This window comes from Dipodomys spectabilis, unplaced genomic scaffold, assembly GCF_019054845.1.
Source record: "Dipodomys spectabilis isolate Male_0828 unplaced genomic scaffold, ASM1905484v1 ptg000024l, whole genome shotgun sequence".
NCBI classification, from domain to species: Eukaryota; Metazoa; Chordata; class Mammalia; order Rodentia; family Heteromyidae; genus Dipodomys; species Dipodomys spectabilis.
The window spans coordinates 31,739,131-31,756,346 of NW_024870701.1; the positions used below are offsets into that span (position 1 = coordinate 31,739,131).

A 17,216-nucleotide genomic window follows, 5' to 3' on the forward strand; every position below is an offset into this window, starting at 1 on the left:
AGGTCCACTTCAATGGGAATAAAACACTGAAACTCTGTAGCTTTTGTATGGTTTATAGTTTATAGTGTGGGAAAGATAGGTCAAAAACATTAACTTTATAGTATATTAGGTAAGAGTATTGTGGAGAAAATAAAGGAAAAGAGAAAAATTGATTTAAAAAATTATTAGGGTACTACCATTGGGAAAGTGATATTAGAGTAAGAATTTGAAAGGAAATGGAGGTGATGATGTTTGCATTATTCATGAGGAGTTTTATACACTAACTTAAAACAAGAAATGTGTAGATAGAGATACATGGAAAGGAAGGCCAAATGAAAATGCTCTAAAGTAGTTATAGGTAGAAGTAGTAGTTGTTTTCACAAATATGGGAAACATTTGGGTATTGAGAGAATTGTAGACCAGGGGCTGAGGATACAGTGTAATACTAGAGCACTTGCCTAGCATGTACTAATCACTGGGTTCAATCTAGCACTGCCTTTCCCACTTAAAGAAAGAAAAGAAATGGAGAAATTATAACATACTTCCTCTGTGGAGAAAGAGAAGCTTTAAAATTTATTCAAGTAGAAAAAGGAACACATTTTGACAAGTTGTTTTTGTTTGTTTAATATTGCTATGTCACTTGGAGGAAAGTCATATCTTCAAATTTGATTTGTACCATAGTGTAATGGTGTTGAAGTAGGCCAGGAAATCAACTTGAGAAATAGGAAGAATGGAAAAGCCTGAGGAGAAACTGAAATCTTGAAGTCAGGCTATGGACTGGACGTCATTGGGAACTTGTGTAGAGGCCTTGTAGAAGACGAATTGTTGAGATAATCCATGTGGAAGATTATTAGTGAAAGGAAATACAAGAAGATGATTTTAGGATTACTTCATAAAAATGTTTATGCCATTTTTTTTGGGGGGGGGTTCCGGTTGTGGGGCCTGAACTCTGGGCCTGGGCACTGTCCCTCAGCTCTTCAGCTCAAGGCTAGCACTCTACCACTTGAGCCACAGCGCCACTTCTGGCTTTTTTTTTTTTTTTTTGCTTATGTGGTGCTGAGGAATCGAACCCAGGGCCTCATGCATGCAAGGCAAGTGCTCTACCACTGAGCCACCTTCCCAGACCCATTTTTTTCTATGCTTATACACTACCTAAAATTTATAGTGTTGGGTAATATTTGTGAATGTATTTACCTTCCAGGTGCATTGGATCGTTGTGTGATGGGGATAACAGCTGTTGAGATACTGAATGCTTGTGATGAAGCAGTTCCTGCTGCCGTAGATTCACTTAGTCATCCAGCCATCAACCTCAAACAAGCTATGACAAGACGTAGTCTTGCTGCCCTTAAAAATATGGCTCATCATAAGCTACAAACACTTGCTACTAACCTCTTGGCTTCTGAGGCATCTGATAAGGTGAGTTTTGTATATGAACTTAGGAAACATATAGGCTTCATTCATCTTTATTTAGCAGCATATCTTTGGTATGGCTAAAAGAATAATTTTTGAAAGATGAAACTAGTGGAAAATAAGCCTTTCACTTTTCTTTGGGTTTATTTAGCATAATTTTTAATAGTTCTAAGTACTTTTAAAAAGGAAGTTATTTTTAATTGTTCAAATATTCTAAAATTATTTCTCCTGAATTGACATCATTATTTGATATTAGAATACCTATTGTCTATATTTCCTGTTGTTTTGACTTTCTGGTAGTCTTTCTGATGAAAAAATGAGTAATAGTTAATGTCCCCCAAAGGGAAAAAAATAAGTACAATTTAGACATCTATATTTTTGATAAATTATTTGAGAATCAAGTTTCGATATTTTGAGGTTTGGTCACTAGAAGGACTTAAGAAAATGAGAAGAGGTATGATGGAATTGCACAAGTAGTGGAAATTTTATGTGTGACCTAATCTCAAAATTCCTAACAGACACATAATGGGTCACTTCTTCCCTTACATCATCTTATTAAAAAAGGAAATCCCAGTTCATTAGTTAATTACCTATTAATTAGTTAATTACCTATTTTTAGGTTTGTAAATGCTGGATAATAGTTGGTTGGTGGCATTTGTGTCCTTTGATATTATTAGGACCAATTTGTCTCTGGTAATAGTTAAGTAAAACCTGTAGACAATCCAGTATTTTACTTGAATCATTTATTGACATTCTAATATATTCATTAAATTATTTATTGGTGCAAAAATTTGTTTTAATTCTCTATTATGGCTGGATTTCCTTTTTTTTTCCTAAAAAAAAAGTTAGACAGGGCTGGGAAGGTGGCTCAGTGGTAGAGTGCTTGCCTTGCATGCTCAAGGCCCTGGGTTCGATTCCTCAGCACCACATAAGCAAAAAGAAAAAAGCCGGAAGTGGCGCTGTGGCTCAAGTGGTAGAGGAGGGACAGTGCCCAGGCCCAGAGTTCAGGCCCCACCACCGGACCCAAAAAAAAAAAAAAAAATTAGACATAGCTAGGCACCAGTGGCTCATGCCTAAAATCCTAGCTTGCCCCACGACTGACCAAAAAAATAAAATAAAATAAAAGTTAGACATGTAACTAGCAAAGGGATTGAAAGGTTCATAACGTGGACATTAGCCATGACTTAGTGAGTGCTGGAAACATGAAATACTATAGGTAGGTTCACTGACCCCCTTCCTTAGTACTTCACAGTAATTTTACCTTTTAATCATTCTCTCCTTCCCTAAAATATGAATGTTTTCTTGAATCTGTTGTATTGTATATTTAATAAATTGGATCCGTAAAATCCTTCTGTGTTTTTCCTCCATGCTTTTGGCCTCATGCTCTAAAGCTTAAGAAGAAATCACATTTGTTGTACCTGTTATTTCTTCCACATATTTGTCTCTAGAACACTGTCTCATAGAACATTGTCTGATTATTTGACATACTGTATGATTTTAATTTTAAGCAAATATATAAACCAAAGGAATTCAAGAGCATATATATATATTTCATTCTTTGTGTTGATGTTATTCCTTAGAAACAAATGTATTCTTTTTCTTGATGGCATCCCCCAGAATAAAAACTTAGAAAAATAATTCTATAGCTGAAAAATCAAGAAAAATACAGTAACATTTATGAATGGCTTTTGTAAGTGGTCATGGTCCATTATGTGATTTTTACAGTCTTGTTTGTCCCTGTTTTAATAGCGCATTTTATAGTGCAATTAGTGATAAAAGCACCAGATATCAGAGACACTACACTTTTGTATTGTAAAATATATTGCTTGTGAACCTCCTCAGTCTTGTAGTAGTGGTAATTGTTGCCTAGCCTACAAGGGAAACAATTATAGACAAGGGGGAAAAGGCTTAGGAAGCTGAGGCTGCAGGAGGATAATCACTTTATGAAAAATGTATGTTGGCTGGACCATTAGGGATTTCTCTAACTATTTTCTCATGTTGGGTTTGAGGCTCCTCTGAGGGGAATCTTTAAAGAGCTGTCCTATGGCTGGTTCTCTAACCTCAGGAGAAATAAAACTACCCAGAGTTATAAACAAACAAACAAAAACATGACTGAGAACCTCTCGGTGTGAGATTTATTCTTGTCTAGTAGATCTTATTTTTTACATAAGTCTTCCAATGGAAAGTAGTGTCTATTGGGATAACTTATAGAAAGCACGGTATTTTTGCATCATTAGCCTCATGTTAGCTATCAGAGTTAGATGTAACAAATATTTTATTTTTTGAGTTATATTAATTATGTTGGGCATATAAATTTTGTAATTAAGTATAATTTACTGTGCTGTGAAGGTTTTCTCTCATTAGAAGAAGAAAATATTAAGAAAATATATACTTTATTATCCCATTGTTCCTTTCACTTCTGTGTTTCTCTTCAGATTTCTATCTTATATTTCCTAAAATTAAATACCTAAATACTTAAAGACTTAAATACTTACCTTTGTATTCAAATCTCATCTCTTTTTTTTTTTTTGGTCGGTCATGGGGCTTGCTTTGGGCCTGAATACTCTCCTTCAGCTCTTTAGCTCAAGGATAGTGCTCTACTACTTGAGCCACTGTGCCACTTCCAGTTTTCTGAGTGGTTTATTGGAGATAAGAGTCTCACAGACTTTCCTGCCGGGCTGGCTTTGAACTGTGATCCTCAGATTTCAGCCTCCTGAGTATCTAGGATTACAGCCATGAGCCACTAGCACCTGGCTTTCAAATCCCATCTTTCTGAGGCTAAGGAATTTGACTTACTAATTCCTGTGATTTCCTTCCGACAACTAGTCGCAGCCATACAATATTTGTTGTATTAATGATGTGTAATAGAAAGTGCTGATGGCCTTTGCTTCAGCTTCTTGCCATGTCTTCTTTCTGTCACAATTGTCCTGAGATCCTTGCCTTGCAGTCTCAACTTGGTCCCAGTTCACTAGCCTTTAGATGGAGTCATTGATAGCTTTTGCCCTCTGTTCAGTTCTTCATTTTCCTCTTTGGTTTTGCTGAGCAAATATATCCTGATGTAATTGACTCTTTCCTTACCATCTCTGTATTTTAGGGTTCCAATTGAGGCTGGAATTATTTCAGTGTGGCCATCTCCTTACTCAGGTTCTTGAGTTGCTCAATTGAAGCACTATTGATATTTTGTAGTGAGTTGTTCTTCATGGTTTCAGGGCTCCATTCTACAATTTAGGATATTTAGTAGCAGTTTCTTCCTCCCATTTTTGGCCAGATGTACCTCTCTACCCCAGTTGTGACAATCAGATGTCTTTAAATGTTGCCAAATGTCTCCTGGGAGGCAAAATTGCCTCTGGTTTAAAACAACTCTGATGGAAAAAGATCGAAATAGTAGCAATTCTGTGTATTTCATCCTATTCCACTTTCTGCTATCCACCCTTGCTTTAATCTCTTTCCTTCTTAAGATGTTCTCACCCCTTAGCACCTTTCCTCCTTTTGGCAGAAGAAGTTGGCCTGCATAGATACTGTGACCTCTTGCATGAGTTTTGTTTTGTTTTCATTTTTCTAGTCCTGGGGCTTGAACTCTGAGGCCTGGGTGCTGTCTGTCCCTGGGCTTCTTTTGCTCAAGGCTAGTGTTTTACCACTTAAGCCACAACTCTACTTCCAGCTTTTTCTGTGATTAATTACAGATAAGAGTCTCATGGATTTTCCTGCCCAAGCTGGCTTTGAACCTTGATCCTCACATCTCAGCCTCTTGAATAGCTAGAATTACCAGTGTGAGCCAGCGACACTCGGCTTGGAAGAGTTTTCCTATAACATTTTCTGCAGTCACTGGCTGGTTCTTGAGAGAAGATCTTGGGGTCAAAGGGTTTTTATTACTGAGGCCATGCAACCCTTACTGCCATGAAATTCATTTTTAAGGAGGTCTAATATGTGTGATACTGTGTTTATCACATTTACATCATGGCCTTTCTTTTTTTATTTTCTTTTTTCTTATTGTGAAAATACTGTACAGAGGGGTTACAATTACATGGGCTCGATAATGAGTACATTTCTTATCAAGCATTGTAGCCTTCTCCTTTGTTTCCCCTTCCCATCCCATCCTCCCCTCAGCCCCCCCACCTAACCCCCCCCCCCAAGTTGTAAAGTTCATTTTCGACATAAGAACTTATATGTCTCATTGTTGCAATGGGTCCACCTGTATCCTTATTTAAACCATTTGTTTTTCCCCTTCCCCTCCACAAATTATAACAACATCAAATACAGTGAAAGCAGGGGTTATACTGTGGGAGAGGGACATACAAAGCAACAAAGAAATAATCTTATAAATGTGTTAGAAACAATCGCATGAAAGAAAAAAAAACATTTGAATACATATCTTAGAGTTCATTTTCCCTAACATCACCATATCTGACCTTTTCTGCTTGACTCCGACATATACTAGATATTGCAAATAAGGGAAACCATGGGACCTATGTTTCTTTGGGCCTGGCTTACTTCACTTAGTATTATTTTTTCCAAGCCTTCCCATTTCCTAACAAATGGGGCAATGTCATTCTTTCTGATGGAGGCATAGAATTCCATTGTGTATATATACATTTTCTTGATCCATTCATCTACTGAGGGGCATCTGGGTTGGTTCCATAGCTTAGCATTTGTAAATAATGCTACAATAAACATAGTTTTGCTGGTAGCTTTAGTGTGGTCTTGTTTGTAAACATTTGGGTAAATGCCCAAAGGTGGGATTGCTGGGTCATAGGGGAGCTCTATGTGGAGTCTTTTGAGGAACCTCCATACTCCTTTCCAAAGTGGTTGAACAAGTTTACATTCCCACCAACAATGCTGTAAGGTTCCCTTCTGTCCATATCCTCTCCAGCATCTGTTGTTTTTAGAGTTCTTGATTTTTGCCATTCTAACTGGGGTGAGGTGGTATCTCAATGTTGTTTTGATTTACATTTCTTTTATGGCTAGAGAGGTTGAGCATTTCTTCATGTGTCTATTGGCCATCCTTCTTCCCTCTTCAGAGAAGTTTCTCTTTAAGTCTTTCGCCCACTTATTTATTGGGCAGTTGTTTCTTTGAAGATTTGTTGTTGGGGGATTTAATTTTTTGAGTTCCAAGTATATTTTAGATATGAGACCCTTGTCCGTTGTATGGCTAGTGAAGATCTTCTCCCAATCTGTGGGCTTTCTATTGATCTTGCTTGCTATGTCCTTTGCCATGCAGAAGATCTGCAATTTCAAACAATCCCATTTGTGCAACCTTTCTTTGATTTGTTGTGTTTCTGGGTCTCTATTAAGAAAATTTCAGCCTGTGCCAACAAGACCTAGGGTTTCTCCTATTTTTCCATCCTGTAATGTTTTCAGGTTGTCTGCTTTGACTCCGAGGTCTTTGATCCACTTGGAGTTGATTCTGGTGCAGGGTGATATATAATGATCTAGCTTTAGTTTTCTACAAATAGTTAAGCAATTTTGCCCGCTTCATTTACTGAAGAGGCTGTCTTTCTTCCATTCTATTTTTTTAGCTCTCTTATCAAAGATTAGATGGCTATAGGTCTGTAGGTTCATTTCTGGGTTTTCAATTCTATTCCATTGGTCCTGAGTTCTGTTCTTGTGCCAGTACCAAGCTGTTTTGATTACTATGGCTTTATAATAGACTTTGAAATTTGGTATTGATATTCCTCCAGCACTGTTCTTTCTGTTGAGGGTTGTTTTTGCTATTTGGGGTCTTTTATTGTTCCATATGAATTTTTGGATTGCCTCTTCTATTTCCTTGAAGAATGAGGTTGGAATTTTGATGGGTATCGCATTGAATTTGTAGATAGCCTTGGGAAGTATTGCCATTTTCAAGATGTTCATCTTTCCAATCCAGGAGCATGGGAGTTTTTGCCACTTTCTAAGTTCTGTTTTGATTTCCTTTTTCAAGTTTTTAAAGTTTTCATCATAGAGGTCCTTCACTTCTTTGGTTAAGTTAAGTCCTAGGTATTTTATTATGATGGCTTCATAGAATGAGTTCGGTAGTGAATTTCTCTTCAATTTCATTGAAGAGTTGGAGGAGTATTGGTGTGAGCTCTGCTTTGAAGGCCTTGTAGAATTCTGCTGTAAAACTGTGTGGTCTTGAACTTTTCTTAGATGGGAGGTCTCTTATTGCTGTTTCAATTCAATGCTTGATATGGGCCTGTTAAGATGGTTTAACTCATCTTGGTTTAGTTTTGGCATGTCAATATTTGCTAGGAAAATTTTCTGCCAAGTTCTCAAACTTATTAGCATAAAGTTTTGAGAAGTATTCCCTTAAAATATTCTGAATCTTGGTTGTTTCTTTTTTTTTTTTTAAACTAGGGCTGAGAGCCGAACCCACGGCCTTGGGTGCGCCAGGCGGGCGCCCTTCCGCTGGGCTAAACCCCCAGCCTCTGAATCTTGGTTGTTTCTGTGGTGATGTTTCCATTCTCATCTCTGAGTTTATTTATTTGGGTGTGTTCTCTTCTTTTTCTGATAAGATTTGCTAAGGGTCTGTCAATTTTGTTAATTTTTTTTGAAGAACCAACTCTTTGTTTTGTTGATTCTTTCTAAGGTGTTTTTGGATTCTAATTCATTTAATTCTGATTTCATTTGAATTATTTCTTTCCATTTACTGGATTGGGGTTTATCTTGCTGCCCTTTTTCAAGGAGGCTCAGATGTCTTATTAAATTGTTGGTTTCAGATCTCTCCAATTTGTTGATGTAGGAACTCAGAGATATAAACTTGCCCCTGAGTACTGCCTTTGCTGTGTTCCAGAGGAGCTAGTAATTTGTGTGTTCATTTTTGTTGAATAACGTGAACATTTGAATTTCCTTTCTAATCTCTTCCATGACCCACTCGTGATTCAGCAGTGTGTTGTTGAGCCTCCATGTGTTACAGGATTTTCTTTGGTGGTTTTTGGTGTTGAGTTCTAATTTTATTCCCTTGTGGTCTGAGAGAATGTAAGGTATAACTTCAATGTTTCTGAATTTGGAGAAGTTTGCTTTGTGGCCTAAAATGTGGTCTATTTTGGAAAATGTTCCATGTGCTGCTGGGCAAAACATGTATTCTGATGCTGCTGGGTGAAATATTCAGTAGATGTCTGTTAAATCTATGCAATTGTTTAGATCTGCAGTTTCTCTGTTGAGTTTTTGTTGAGCTGATCTATTTAGTGGGGAAAGTGGTATGTTAAAGTCCCCAACAATTAATGTCTTTGTATCTATCTGGGATTTGAGGGAAAGTAGTATTTCTTGGCTAAATTTGGGTGCTCCTTTGTTTGGCAAATAGATATTTAGAATTGTAATATCCTCCTGAAGGAGAGATCCCTTAATTAGTATATAGCGACCTTCTTTATCTCGTCTCACTAATTTTAATTTGAAGTCTATTTTATCTGATATTGGGATTGCAACTGATTATGGGGGCCATTTGCTTGGTAGATTTTGTTCCAGCCTTTCACATTGAAAATGTGTTTGTTTTTATGGGCAAGATGTGACTCCTGAAGACACCAGATAGAAGGATCTTGCTTTTTAATCCAACTAGACAGTCTATGTCGCTTAATTGAAGAGTTAAGTCCGTTAGTGTTGAGAGATAGGATTGAGGGGTATTTGGTAGTTTCTGCCATTTTATCCACCTTCTTGGGGGCTGTGGCAACTTGGTTCTTCCTATGGTTCATGGATTCTCAGTTTGGGTGCGGTTTATTGGCCTTTATTGTGGTCTTGTTGGTTTTCTATGTGTAGGACATCTTTAAGAATCTTTTGTAGGGCTGGTTTGGTGGAGATATATTGTTTCAGTTTTTCTTTGCTATGGAAGATTTTTATTTGACCTTCGGTTATGAAGGAGAGTTTAGCTGGGTACAGAATTCTTGGTTGACAGTTGTTTGTCTTTAGGTCATGGCGTACATCATTCCAGACTCTTCTTGCTTTGATTGTCTCCGCTGAGAAATCTGAGGTGATTCTAATTGGTTCCCTTTATAGGTGATTGATCTTTTCTCCTTGACAGCTTTAAGGATCTTTTCCTTGGTCTGAATTGATCCTGTGTGGATTATAATGTGACGGTGGGATGTCCTATTCTGGTCTGGTCTATTTAGAGTTCTACAAGCTTCTTGCATCTGAATAGGCCTATCTTTTTGCATGTTTGAGAAGTTCTCTGCTAGAATCCTGTTAAACAAATTCCTAGACCATTAACTTCTGTCTCTAGATGCTCCTCTACACTCATTATCCTCAGATTAGGCCTTCTGATGGTGTCTTCCAAGTGTTGAATAGATCTATCATATTTCTTGGATTTGTCTTAGATGGTTGTATGTTCTTTGTCTATAATATCTAGGCTGTCTTCAATCCCCGAAATTCGATCTTCTGAATGGTCTAACCTACTATCAAGACTTTCTACTTTGTTTTTTGTTTCTTTTCCTTCTAGTTGGTCGGCTTTGATGGCTTCAAATTCTTTGTTGGAGCTTTGTTTTAGATCTTGTATGAACTTCCTTACTTCCTTAATTTGGTGTTCAGTGTTTATTCTCAAATCACTTAGTTGATTGGTTATGGTTTCCTTGGACTCCCATTCCTTCTGTTGGGTTCCATTCTGCATTCCCTTTGTGGTCTCCCAGACTTCTTTCAGCTCTCTGTTTATGGATTCCATGAATGCCTTTAGTGATCTTTCTGCATTCTCATCCCGCTCTCTCAATTCCTGTATTACTCTTTGATTAGCTTCTTCACATTATGCAGTTCCTGTAGTTCTCTTTGAGTGTTCTCAGCCTTCTCATTCCATTCCTGACTTTCTCTTTGACTGATAGCCTGCTCACGCTATTCCTTTATTTCTCTTTGAGTGTTTTCAAGCTGCTCACGCAATTCCTGTATCAATCTTTGAGTAGCTTCCTCACGCTCATGATATTCCTGTATTAACCTTTGTTTTGCCTCCTCTCTCTCCCTATCACAATCATACAGAGTCCTTTGCAGGTTTTCAGTCTTTTCATTTACCATGTTTACCAGTAGTATTTGTAGAGCTTTTTGGCAACTCTCCTCTGGATTATTCATTATCTTTTCTGTCCCCTGATTATCATGAGTAGGAGTTGAGATACCCAGACTTGCCATTTTTCTTGTGTTTTTCCTAGTTGCTCTGCCCATTTGGGATGAAAGTAACACCAGTTTTGTGTTAGCACTCTATTTTAAGACAAGCATCAACCAAAGTCTGTAGTTGCACAATCAAAAGTCTGCAGATACAATCTAGTTCAACAGATATATCTATTCAACATCAAACAACTATGTATTAATGGGCTACGAACCGCAAAGAAGAATTTTGCAAACAGAAATTATTAGGTTTAGAGAGAGATGTGGGTAAAAATAGGCATAAAGTGATGTGGAAAGGCAGTTGGAGAGTTAACTAAATCCTAATCCCAAAGTGGGAAATAGGTTGGATAGAATAATAGTAGAGAGAGAAAAAAAGAACAAAGAGAAAGAAAAAAAGACAAGAAAAAATAGAAAAACAAATTAAAAAGTGCAACACTTAAAAATTATGCAAATTGAAAACGTAATATTCAGAGAAGAACGTGGATAGAATAAGAGAAGGGGAGGGATAGAAAGATGTGAAAAACTTAAAAATATAAATGCTTAAAATATTATATAGGTTTAAAGAGGTAGTACTGCTATTAAGGAATTTCAGTCTAAGAGGTTTTAAATTGAGTAATAAATTTCTGGATTAAATGTGTATACAATGGAGGCTAAGATCTAATAATGATCTATGGGTATATCTGAGGATGAGCAGAACAGGAATTAAGTCATGCAAAGAAGAATGAAAGAGAAGAAAAAGTGAAAAGAATGAGAAGGAAAGAATAAAAGGATGAAATGGTCAGTAGAGCTAAACAAAAAAAAAAAAATCAACAAAAAAGAAAAAAAAGTACACACACATATACCCCTAAAATAAAAAGTATAAGAGGAAGAAAAAAAAGTTAATAGAAAACAAAAAAAAATAAAGTTAAAAATTAAAAAGTTTTAGAAAAAAACTTTTTTATAAAAGGTACAAAAAAGTTCTTTGATTTTTTTTTTTTTTGGGGGGGGGTAGGTGGGAAGATCCTGTATCTCCCTTATGTCCATAACCAGTCTCTTGTTGGTGTCTCTGATCTGCTTGTGGTGTTTGATTTCCTGTGGCTTGGATAGTTTCTTAAGTCAGTTTGTTTGAGCAGGCAGAAAAATGCTCTGCTTTACCCAGGATTTTGTGATCCTCCTCCCAAGCTAATTCAATGGGAGGGAGATCTGCTTTGAGTATCACAAAAGAGGGAGAGAGCTGTTTCCTCTACTTTGGAGATGCTGTGATGAGGCGAGGTTCTGGGTAGAGTTGAGGCCTTTCAGCAAACAGTAGCTTTTCCCCGAGGAGCTAGCTTCTGAGAAACTCACAGAGCCCAGTCTGGAGCCATTCTCAGTGTTTATATTTACTGAATTTCAATTGATTGTCAAGGCTGCTGTAGGGAGGGGCAGCCTCTGGCTCTGTTTACCCAGTGAAGAAAGCCACTCCTAGGACTGGGTGCCCGAGCTGAGCTGGGTGACGTTTCCCTGCAGAGAGCTGAGCCTAACAGGTCAGGTTAGGTTCCTGTGACCTGCTAAATGACTCTAGTTTTCTTCCAAGGCCTGAGTTGGAGCTAGCTGCTCAGCCAGGCCTTTGTCAGTATCAAAGATGGAGGTATCCGGTAGTGGGTGGGAGGGAGGGGTGGCCTTCCCTCCTCTGCTCCCTGAGAAGGAGTGAGGTTGTCAGGCTTCTACTCACGCTGGAGTCTTGGTTCCTTGGTCCTCTCTGATCTGCGGACTGCAGGATGAAGATGTCTGCTCCTTGTCAGTTCTTGCTGGTGTTGAGTAGAATCCACTCGCCTGCCGCATCTGGCGCCTTTGTCCCAGATGCTCCATGATGCAGGTATGGCGGCAACAGCTGCCGCCGCCGCTGCTGCTGCTACCGTAGCTGCTGGAAAGTGCTCAGGGCTGTCTCCTTGCCTGAATTTTCCCTCTCTGGCCTAACTCTCTGTCCTGTGATGGCACACTTGGTGTGATTCTCTGGCTTAGGACTGTTCACTGGAACACTAAAACTGCTTTCTATGCGAGAGCTTGTTTAGCCTCCATCTTCTCCTCTGCCATCGTCCCAGAACTTTCCATCATGGCCTTTCTTGTACCAATCAAAATAACTTCTTTTTAATGGCAAGATGACAAGGTTAAAGAATTGAAAAATTACTAGGATGATTTCTCTTTCACCCTACATTTCTCTCCCTGTTGTCTAATTAGTCAAAAGCCTAAAAAAATGAATGGGCTATATTTGCAAAGGTCAGTAGCTTTGTATTCTGTGTAACTAGGTTAGAGAATGGAATTTAGAGGCCAAATGTAACCTACCAAGAACATACTCTGTCTTTTTATTGCAGAATTCACTGTGTAAAATAATTTTTGTATTGACTTTATGATTCACTGTGAAAAGGGCACTGTAGGGAACAGACAGGGACAAGCCAAGTAACGTTGTATGCTCAGGCCTTGACTAGTGAACTGCTTCCATTCTCAGAAGCATTTTTATGATATGTGTGACCTTTGAAGAATCAATTAGACTTTCTTAACATTCTACCACTAAAATTTAATGAATATTTTAGTAGAAAATATAAGTATGTTGGGTGTATATTTATTGTACATTATAAATATAAATAAATTCAGTTTTGTTTGTTCCAACTGGTTTTTAGAAGAAAACTTTGTATTAAAGTTATTGTTGTCTAGTTTTTAATAACATTAAGGAGCTTTGACTAAGTTATTCGGTCTTAAGAAAACAAAGAAGTAAAAGACTGTAACTGTAAGAGGAGAAATTTATTTCTTCAATTACATAGAGGAAACGTGTCACTCCCGTGTTTGAGAAATATTGAGAGATGTTTGAAGTTATATTCTAACAGTAAGATTATCATGAATTCTAACATGTAGAGTACTTATTTTGTGATTATTTGATATAGAGATATTTAAAAATTCTGTGAATCTGACACAATAGCAGATATGATACTCTGAAAGAGTAATGCTTTATAGATCATAATAAATACCAGAATTTTCATTGATTTCTGAGTGCTTACAGTTTTAAATGGAGAACAGCAATTAGAAAATTTCTTTCTCTTTTGTAATTATTGGCACATTAAAATGTAGACTTGGTGGGCTGGGGAGGTGGCTCAGTAGTACAGTGCTTGCCTTGCATGCATGAGGCCCGGGTTCAATTCTTCAGCACCACATAAGCAGAAAAAGCCAGAAGTGGCACTGTGGCTCAAGTGGTAAAGCGCTAGCCTTGAGCTGAAGAGCTGAGGGACAGCCCAGAGTTCAGGCCCCATGACCCATCCACCCCCCAAAATTATGGGCTTTGTATTCTCTAAAATGTCAGGATCATTTAGCTATCACTAGACTCTATTTGGGATAAGAGTTTTGTGGAATTTCCTGTTCAGCCAGGCTTTGAACTGTCATCTTCAGATCTCAGCCTCCTGAATAGCTAGGATTATAGGTGTGAAACACCTGTGCTCAGTCTTGAAGGATGGTTTTGCTGATCATAGATTTTTACATTGGTAAAAATTTACATTGATTTTTTTAGCCCTTTGAACATAATTATGTTCTCAATTCTGTATTTTTCTAGTTTACTTATCTTTTTACATTTGAGAACTCAGTCCTTATTCTCATTGTTGTATGTTCTCTGAAGGTTAGACTTCTCTATTCTTTTTTTAGAAATTTAACTTTCTAGTACTTAGATGTTTTCTGTGTTTTTAATCCTACTGGAATTTCCAGAACTTCTTGCATCTTTGTTTTTGGGCATTCCTCTAAGTTGAACTCTTAATGTATTTCATAAGACTGAACTCATAATGACTTCATTATTCTGTGCTACCTAATCTATGGGCTGTGGTCAACAGGGCCCTTGAGGTAAGAATAGTTTTTACGTTTTCTGTTTTTAAGACTATGTAGCAGAAGCCAGGAGATGATGGCTCATGTCTGTAATCATACTCCGGAGGCTGAGATCTGATGATCACCGTTCAAAGCCAGCCTGGGCAGGAAGGGCCTTTATAGAATTACTCTACATGTCATATAATATGGAATTTAGTATGCTGAAAATCTCTAGACAGCTGTAAACATGCTAATTTATTATAAAAAGCCAAATAGAAAAATAATGCCTTACGTGTAGTTAGTATAGCCTTAGTAACTCATTTGGTTAATAAATGATTCTATTTGTAGAATAGTGTCATTTGCCCTCTTACTTTAAATCCTTTTATGTCTGATAAGGATGTCCCTTGGTGTCTAAAGGCTACAGACCATGAGTTGAAAATCATGCATGGTTCAATTAATTAAAATGGCAGATGGTCAGGAACAGTGACAATGATTTTGATGTCTTAAACATTTTCCCAATGTAGAACTCATTTGATACTTTGTATGATATGGTATTGAACCCCTAAGATTAACTGTGAATGGAAATATGTCAGCCAGCCACACAGTCTGTCAGTCTCCTCAGGGAGGTGTGGCTTTCCACTATCAGGATAGGAAATAGAGTGGGTGTGGTTGACTGTGGTTATAATTATATACACTGTCCTTGGTAGACTGGAATAGCCAACATATATTAAAAATAGTTATCTCCTCTTCTGTGTAACAATACCTGGTTTTTCTTTTTTTTAAGATGTTTTGTTAGCATGCATTAGTTGTGACATTTCTGTGTGTGTGTGTGTGTGTGTGTGTGTGTGTACCCTATTAATTTTCTTAAAACAATTTCAACACCTTTCATTTATTTTCATACATGCATGTAAGGTACTTCAAGCCTATTTACTTTTATTCAACCTTTCTGTTCATCTTCTTTCCCCACTTATACCCCTTAACAGTGCCTATTTTAGTCTACTGGCATTCTTTTTTTTAATGTATATTAATTATACCAAAGAGTTTCACCATGCTGGTGAAACTTGCCTAATTCCTAATCTCATGAGCCTGAGTCCTCTGACTGCTGTCCCTGTGAATGCTGAGTCTGGAAGAGTTAGTGGCTTTTCCCTTCTGATCCTCTGACACTTGGCTTATGTTTCCAGTCCTTATTCTGTTGTTTCAGTATGGATGTTGTTTCCATGTCTTCCATGTATCAGGGAAACGCCCTTAGTGTTTGACAGCTCAGACTTGATGCTTCATTCTTGGGGAAACTGTCCCATGCTCCGTGGAGTTTTTACCTTCCACATGCTGTTATCACTCCCAGGACATTATTAATCATCCTCTGGAGGCTGGGTTGGGAGGGAGGGAGCACCACTAGCTATGTCATATGGAAAGCTCCTCAAGGGAGCACATAATATTCCTTCTATGTTTCTAGTGCCCAGCTCTGGAAAGAAGACACTGAAACCGAAATAACGCAGTATTTGGGTACAGCGTAGAGTGGACACACCCACTCCTTACAACCTCCCTCACAACTCCAGAACCTCCTGATAGCTAGTTATTCAGAACATGTAGGAAATCAGGAACCTGACTTCCTCTTCTGTTGTCACCACTGACTTATTGTGTGATCCTGAATGAACAACTTACCTTTTAGTTTCTGTTTGGTTTTAGCTTTAAAATGGGGACATTTGGGGTGTAATGAAGTTAAGTGGGACAACACGTTTGGAAACATTTATCATAATAATTGTTCACCATACTCTTGATTGATTGATGAATGTATTCATTCAACATATACTGAGTGCGTATAACAAGGGCTCCAAGCTATAACCATTGTGGGAGAATACATTAATTACATCCCACTGAGAAGGCCCTGACATCGAGCAGCTCAAAGTCTGGTGTAGGGGACAGGCATACAATTTATTATAGTGGGCTTTAAATTACTTACAGTATGACACAATTGGAAAAGAAGCTTATGGGGAAGAATGACCTAAAGATGCTGCAAAAGATATTCTGAAGAGAGGCAAACTTGCCATCAGAGAAGAAAGTAGGAATGAACTGTTAGGCAAAGGGTACCGTATATGTACATGTGGGCAGGTATAGGGAAAAATACTGAGACATGAGCTAATCAGGAGATGATGAGAGAAGATGATTAGAAATGTTAGGGACTACTGGACGATGTGCATTTCTTAAACTCAGGATTTTTTTTTTTTTTTTTTTTGCTGGTCCTAGGGCTTGAACTCAGGTCCTGGGCACTGTCCCTGAGTCTCTTTGTGTTCAAGGCTAACGTTCTACCACTTGAGCCACAGTGTCTCCTCCAGCTTTTTCTGAGTAGTTTATTGGAGTTAAGAGTCTCTTTCCTGCCCAGGCTGGCTTCAAACCATGATTTTTAAATCTCAGCCTCCTGAGTAGCTAGGCTTACAAGTGTGAGCCACTGACACGCAGCTACAAATAATGTTTTTTGCATATCTAAGAGGATATGTTGTAGTAGGAGATCTTGGGAATTGTATGAATTATTTCATGAATTTTGTCATGTGCATATTGAATACATTCACTTGAGATAAAATGAAGTGTTTGAACTTCCTTGCACTTGCTCGGCAGGTACTCTTCTGCTGAACCGTGCCTTTAGCTCTGCTTTTCACTGATTATTTTTTGAGATAGGGTTTTGCTCCTTGGCTGGGTATGCATCTGGACCTTAGTCAATCTGTTTCATACAGATTGCTTCATACTTTAGTCAGTCTGTTTCCTATATGTTGTTGGAATGACAGGCACACTCTGCTGCATATAGCGTTCCTCCATTAAAATGGAGTCTGTGGACCTATTTTTTTTTTGTCGGTTGTGGGACTTGAACTCTGAGCCTGGGAGCTGTCCCTCAGCTCTTCAGTTCAAGGCTAGCACTCTACCACTTGAGCCACAGCACCACTTCTGGTTTTGTTATGGTTTACTGGAGCTAAGAATCTCATGGACTT

At 38.0% G+C, this 17,216-nt stretch overlaps 1 protein-coding gene across 2 annotated transcripts in view; it reads left to right on the forward strand.

Annotated features, from left to right (window-relative positions):
* Wdr7 (WD repeat domain 7) overlaps window positions 1-17,216 on the forward strand; it is a 286,867-nt gene that overhangs the window by 50,075 nt on the left and 219,576 nt on the right. For both annotated transcript variants that reach the window (XM_042675086.1, XM_042675087.1), the window contains exon 14: window positions 1,181-1,395. In XM_042675086.1, coding sequence (XP_042531020.1) covers window positions 1,181-1,395 — 215 coding nt within the window. The remainder of the gene's footprint in view (window positions 1-1,180; window positions 1,396-17,216) is intronic.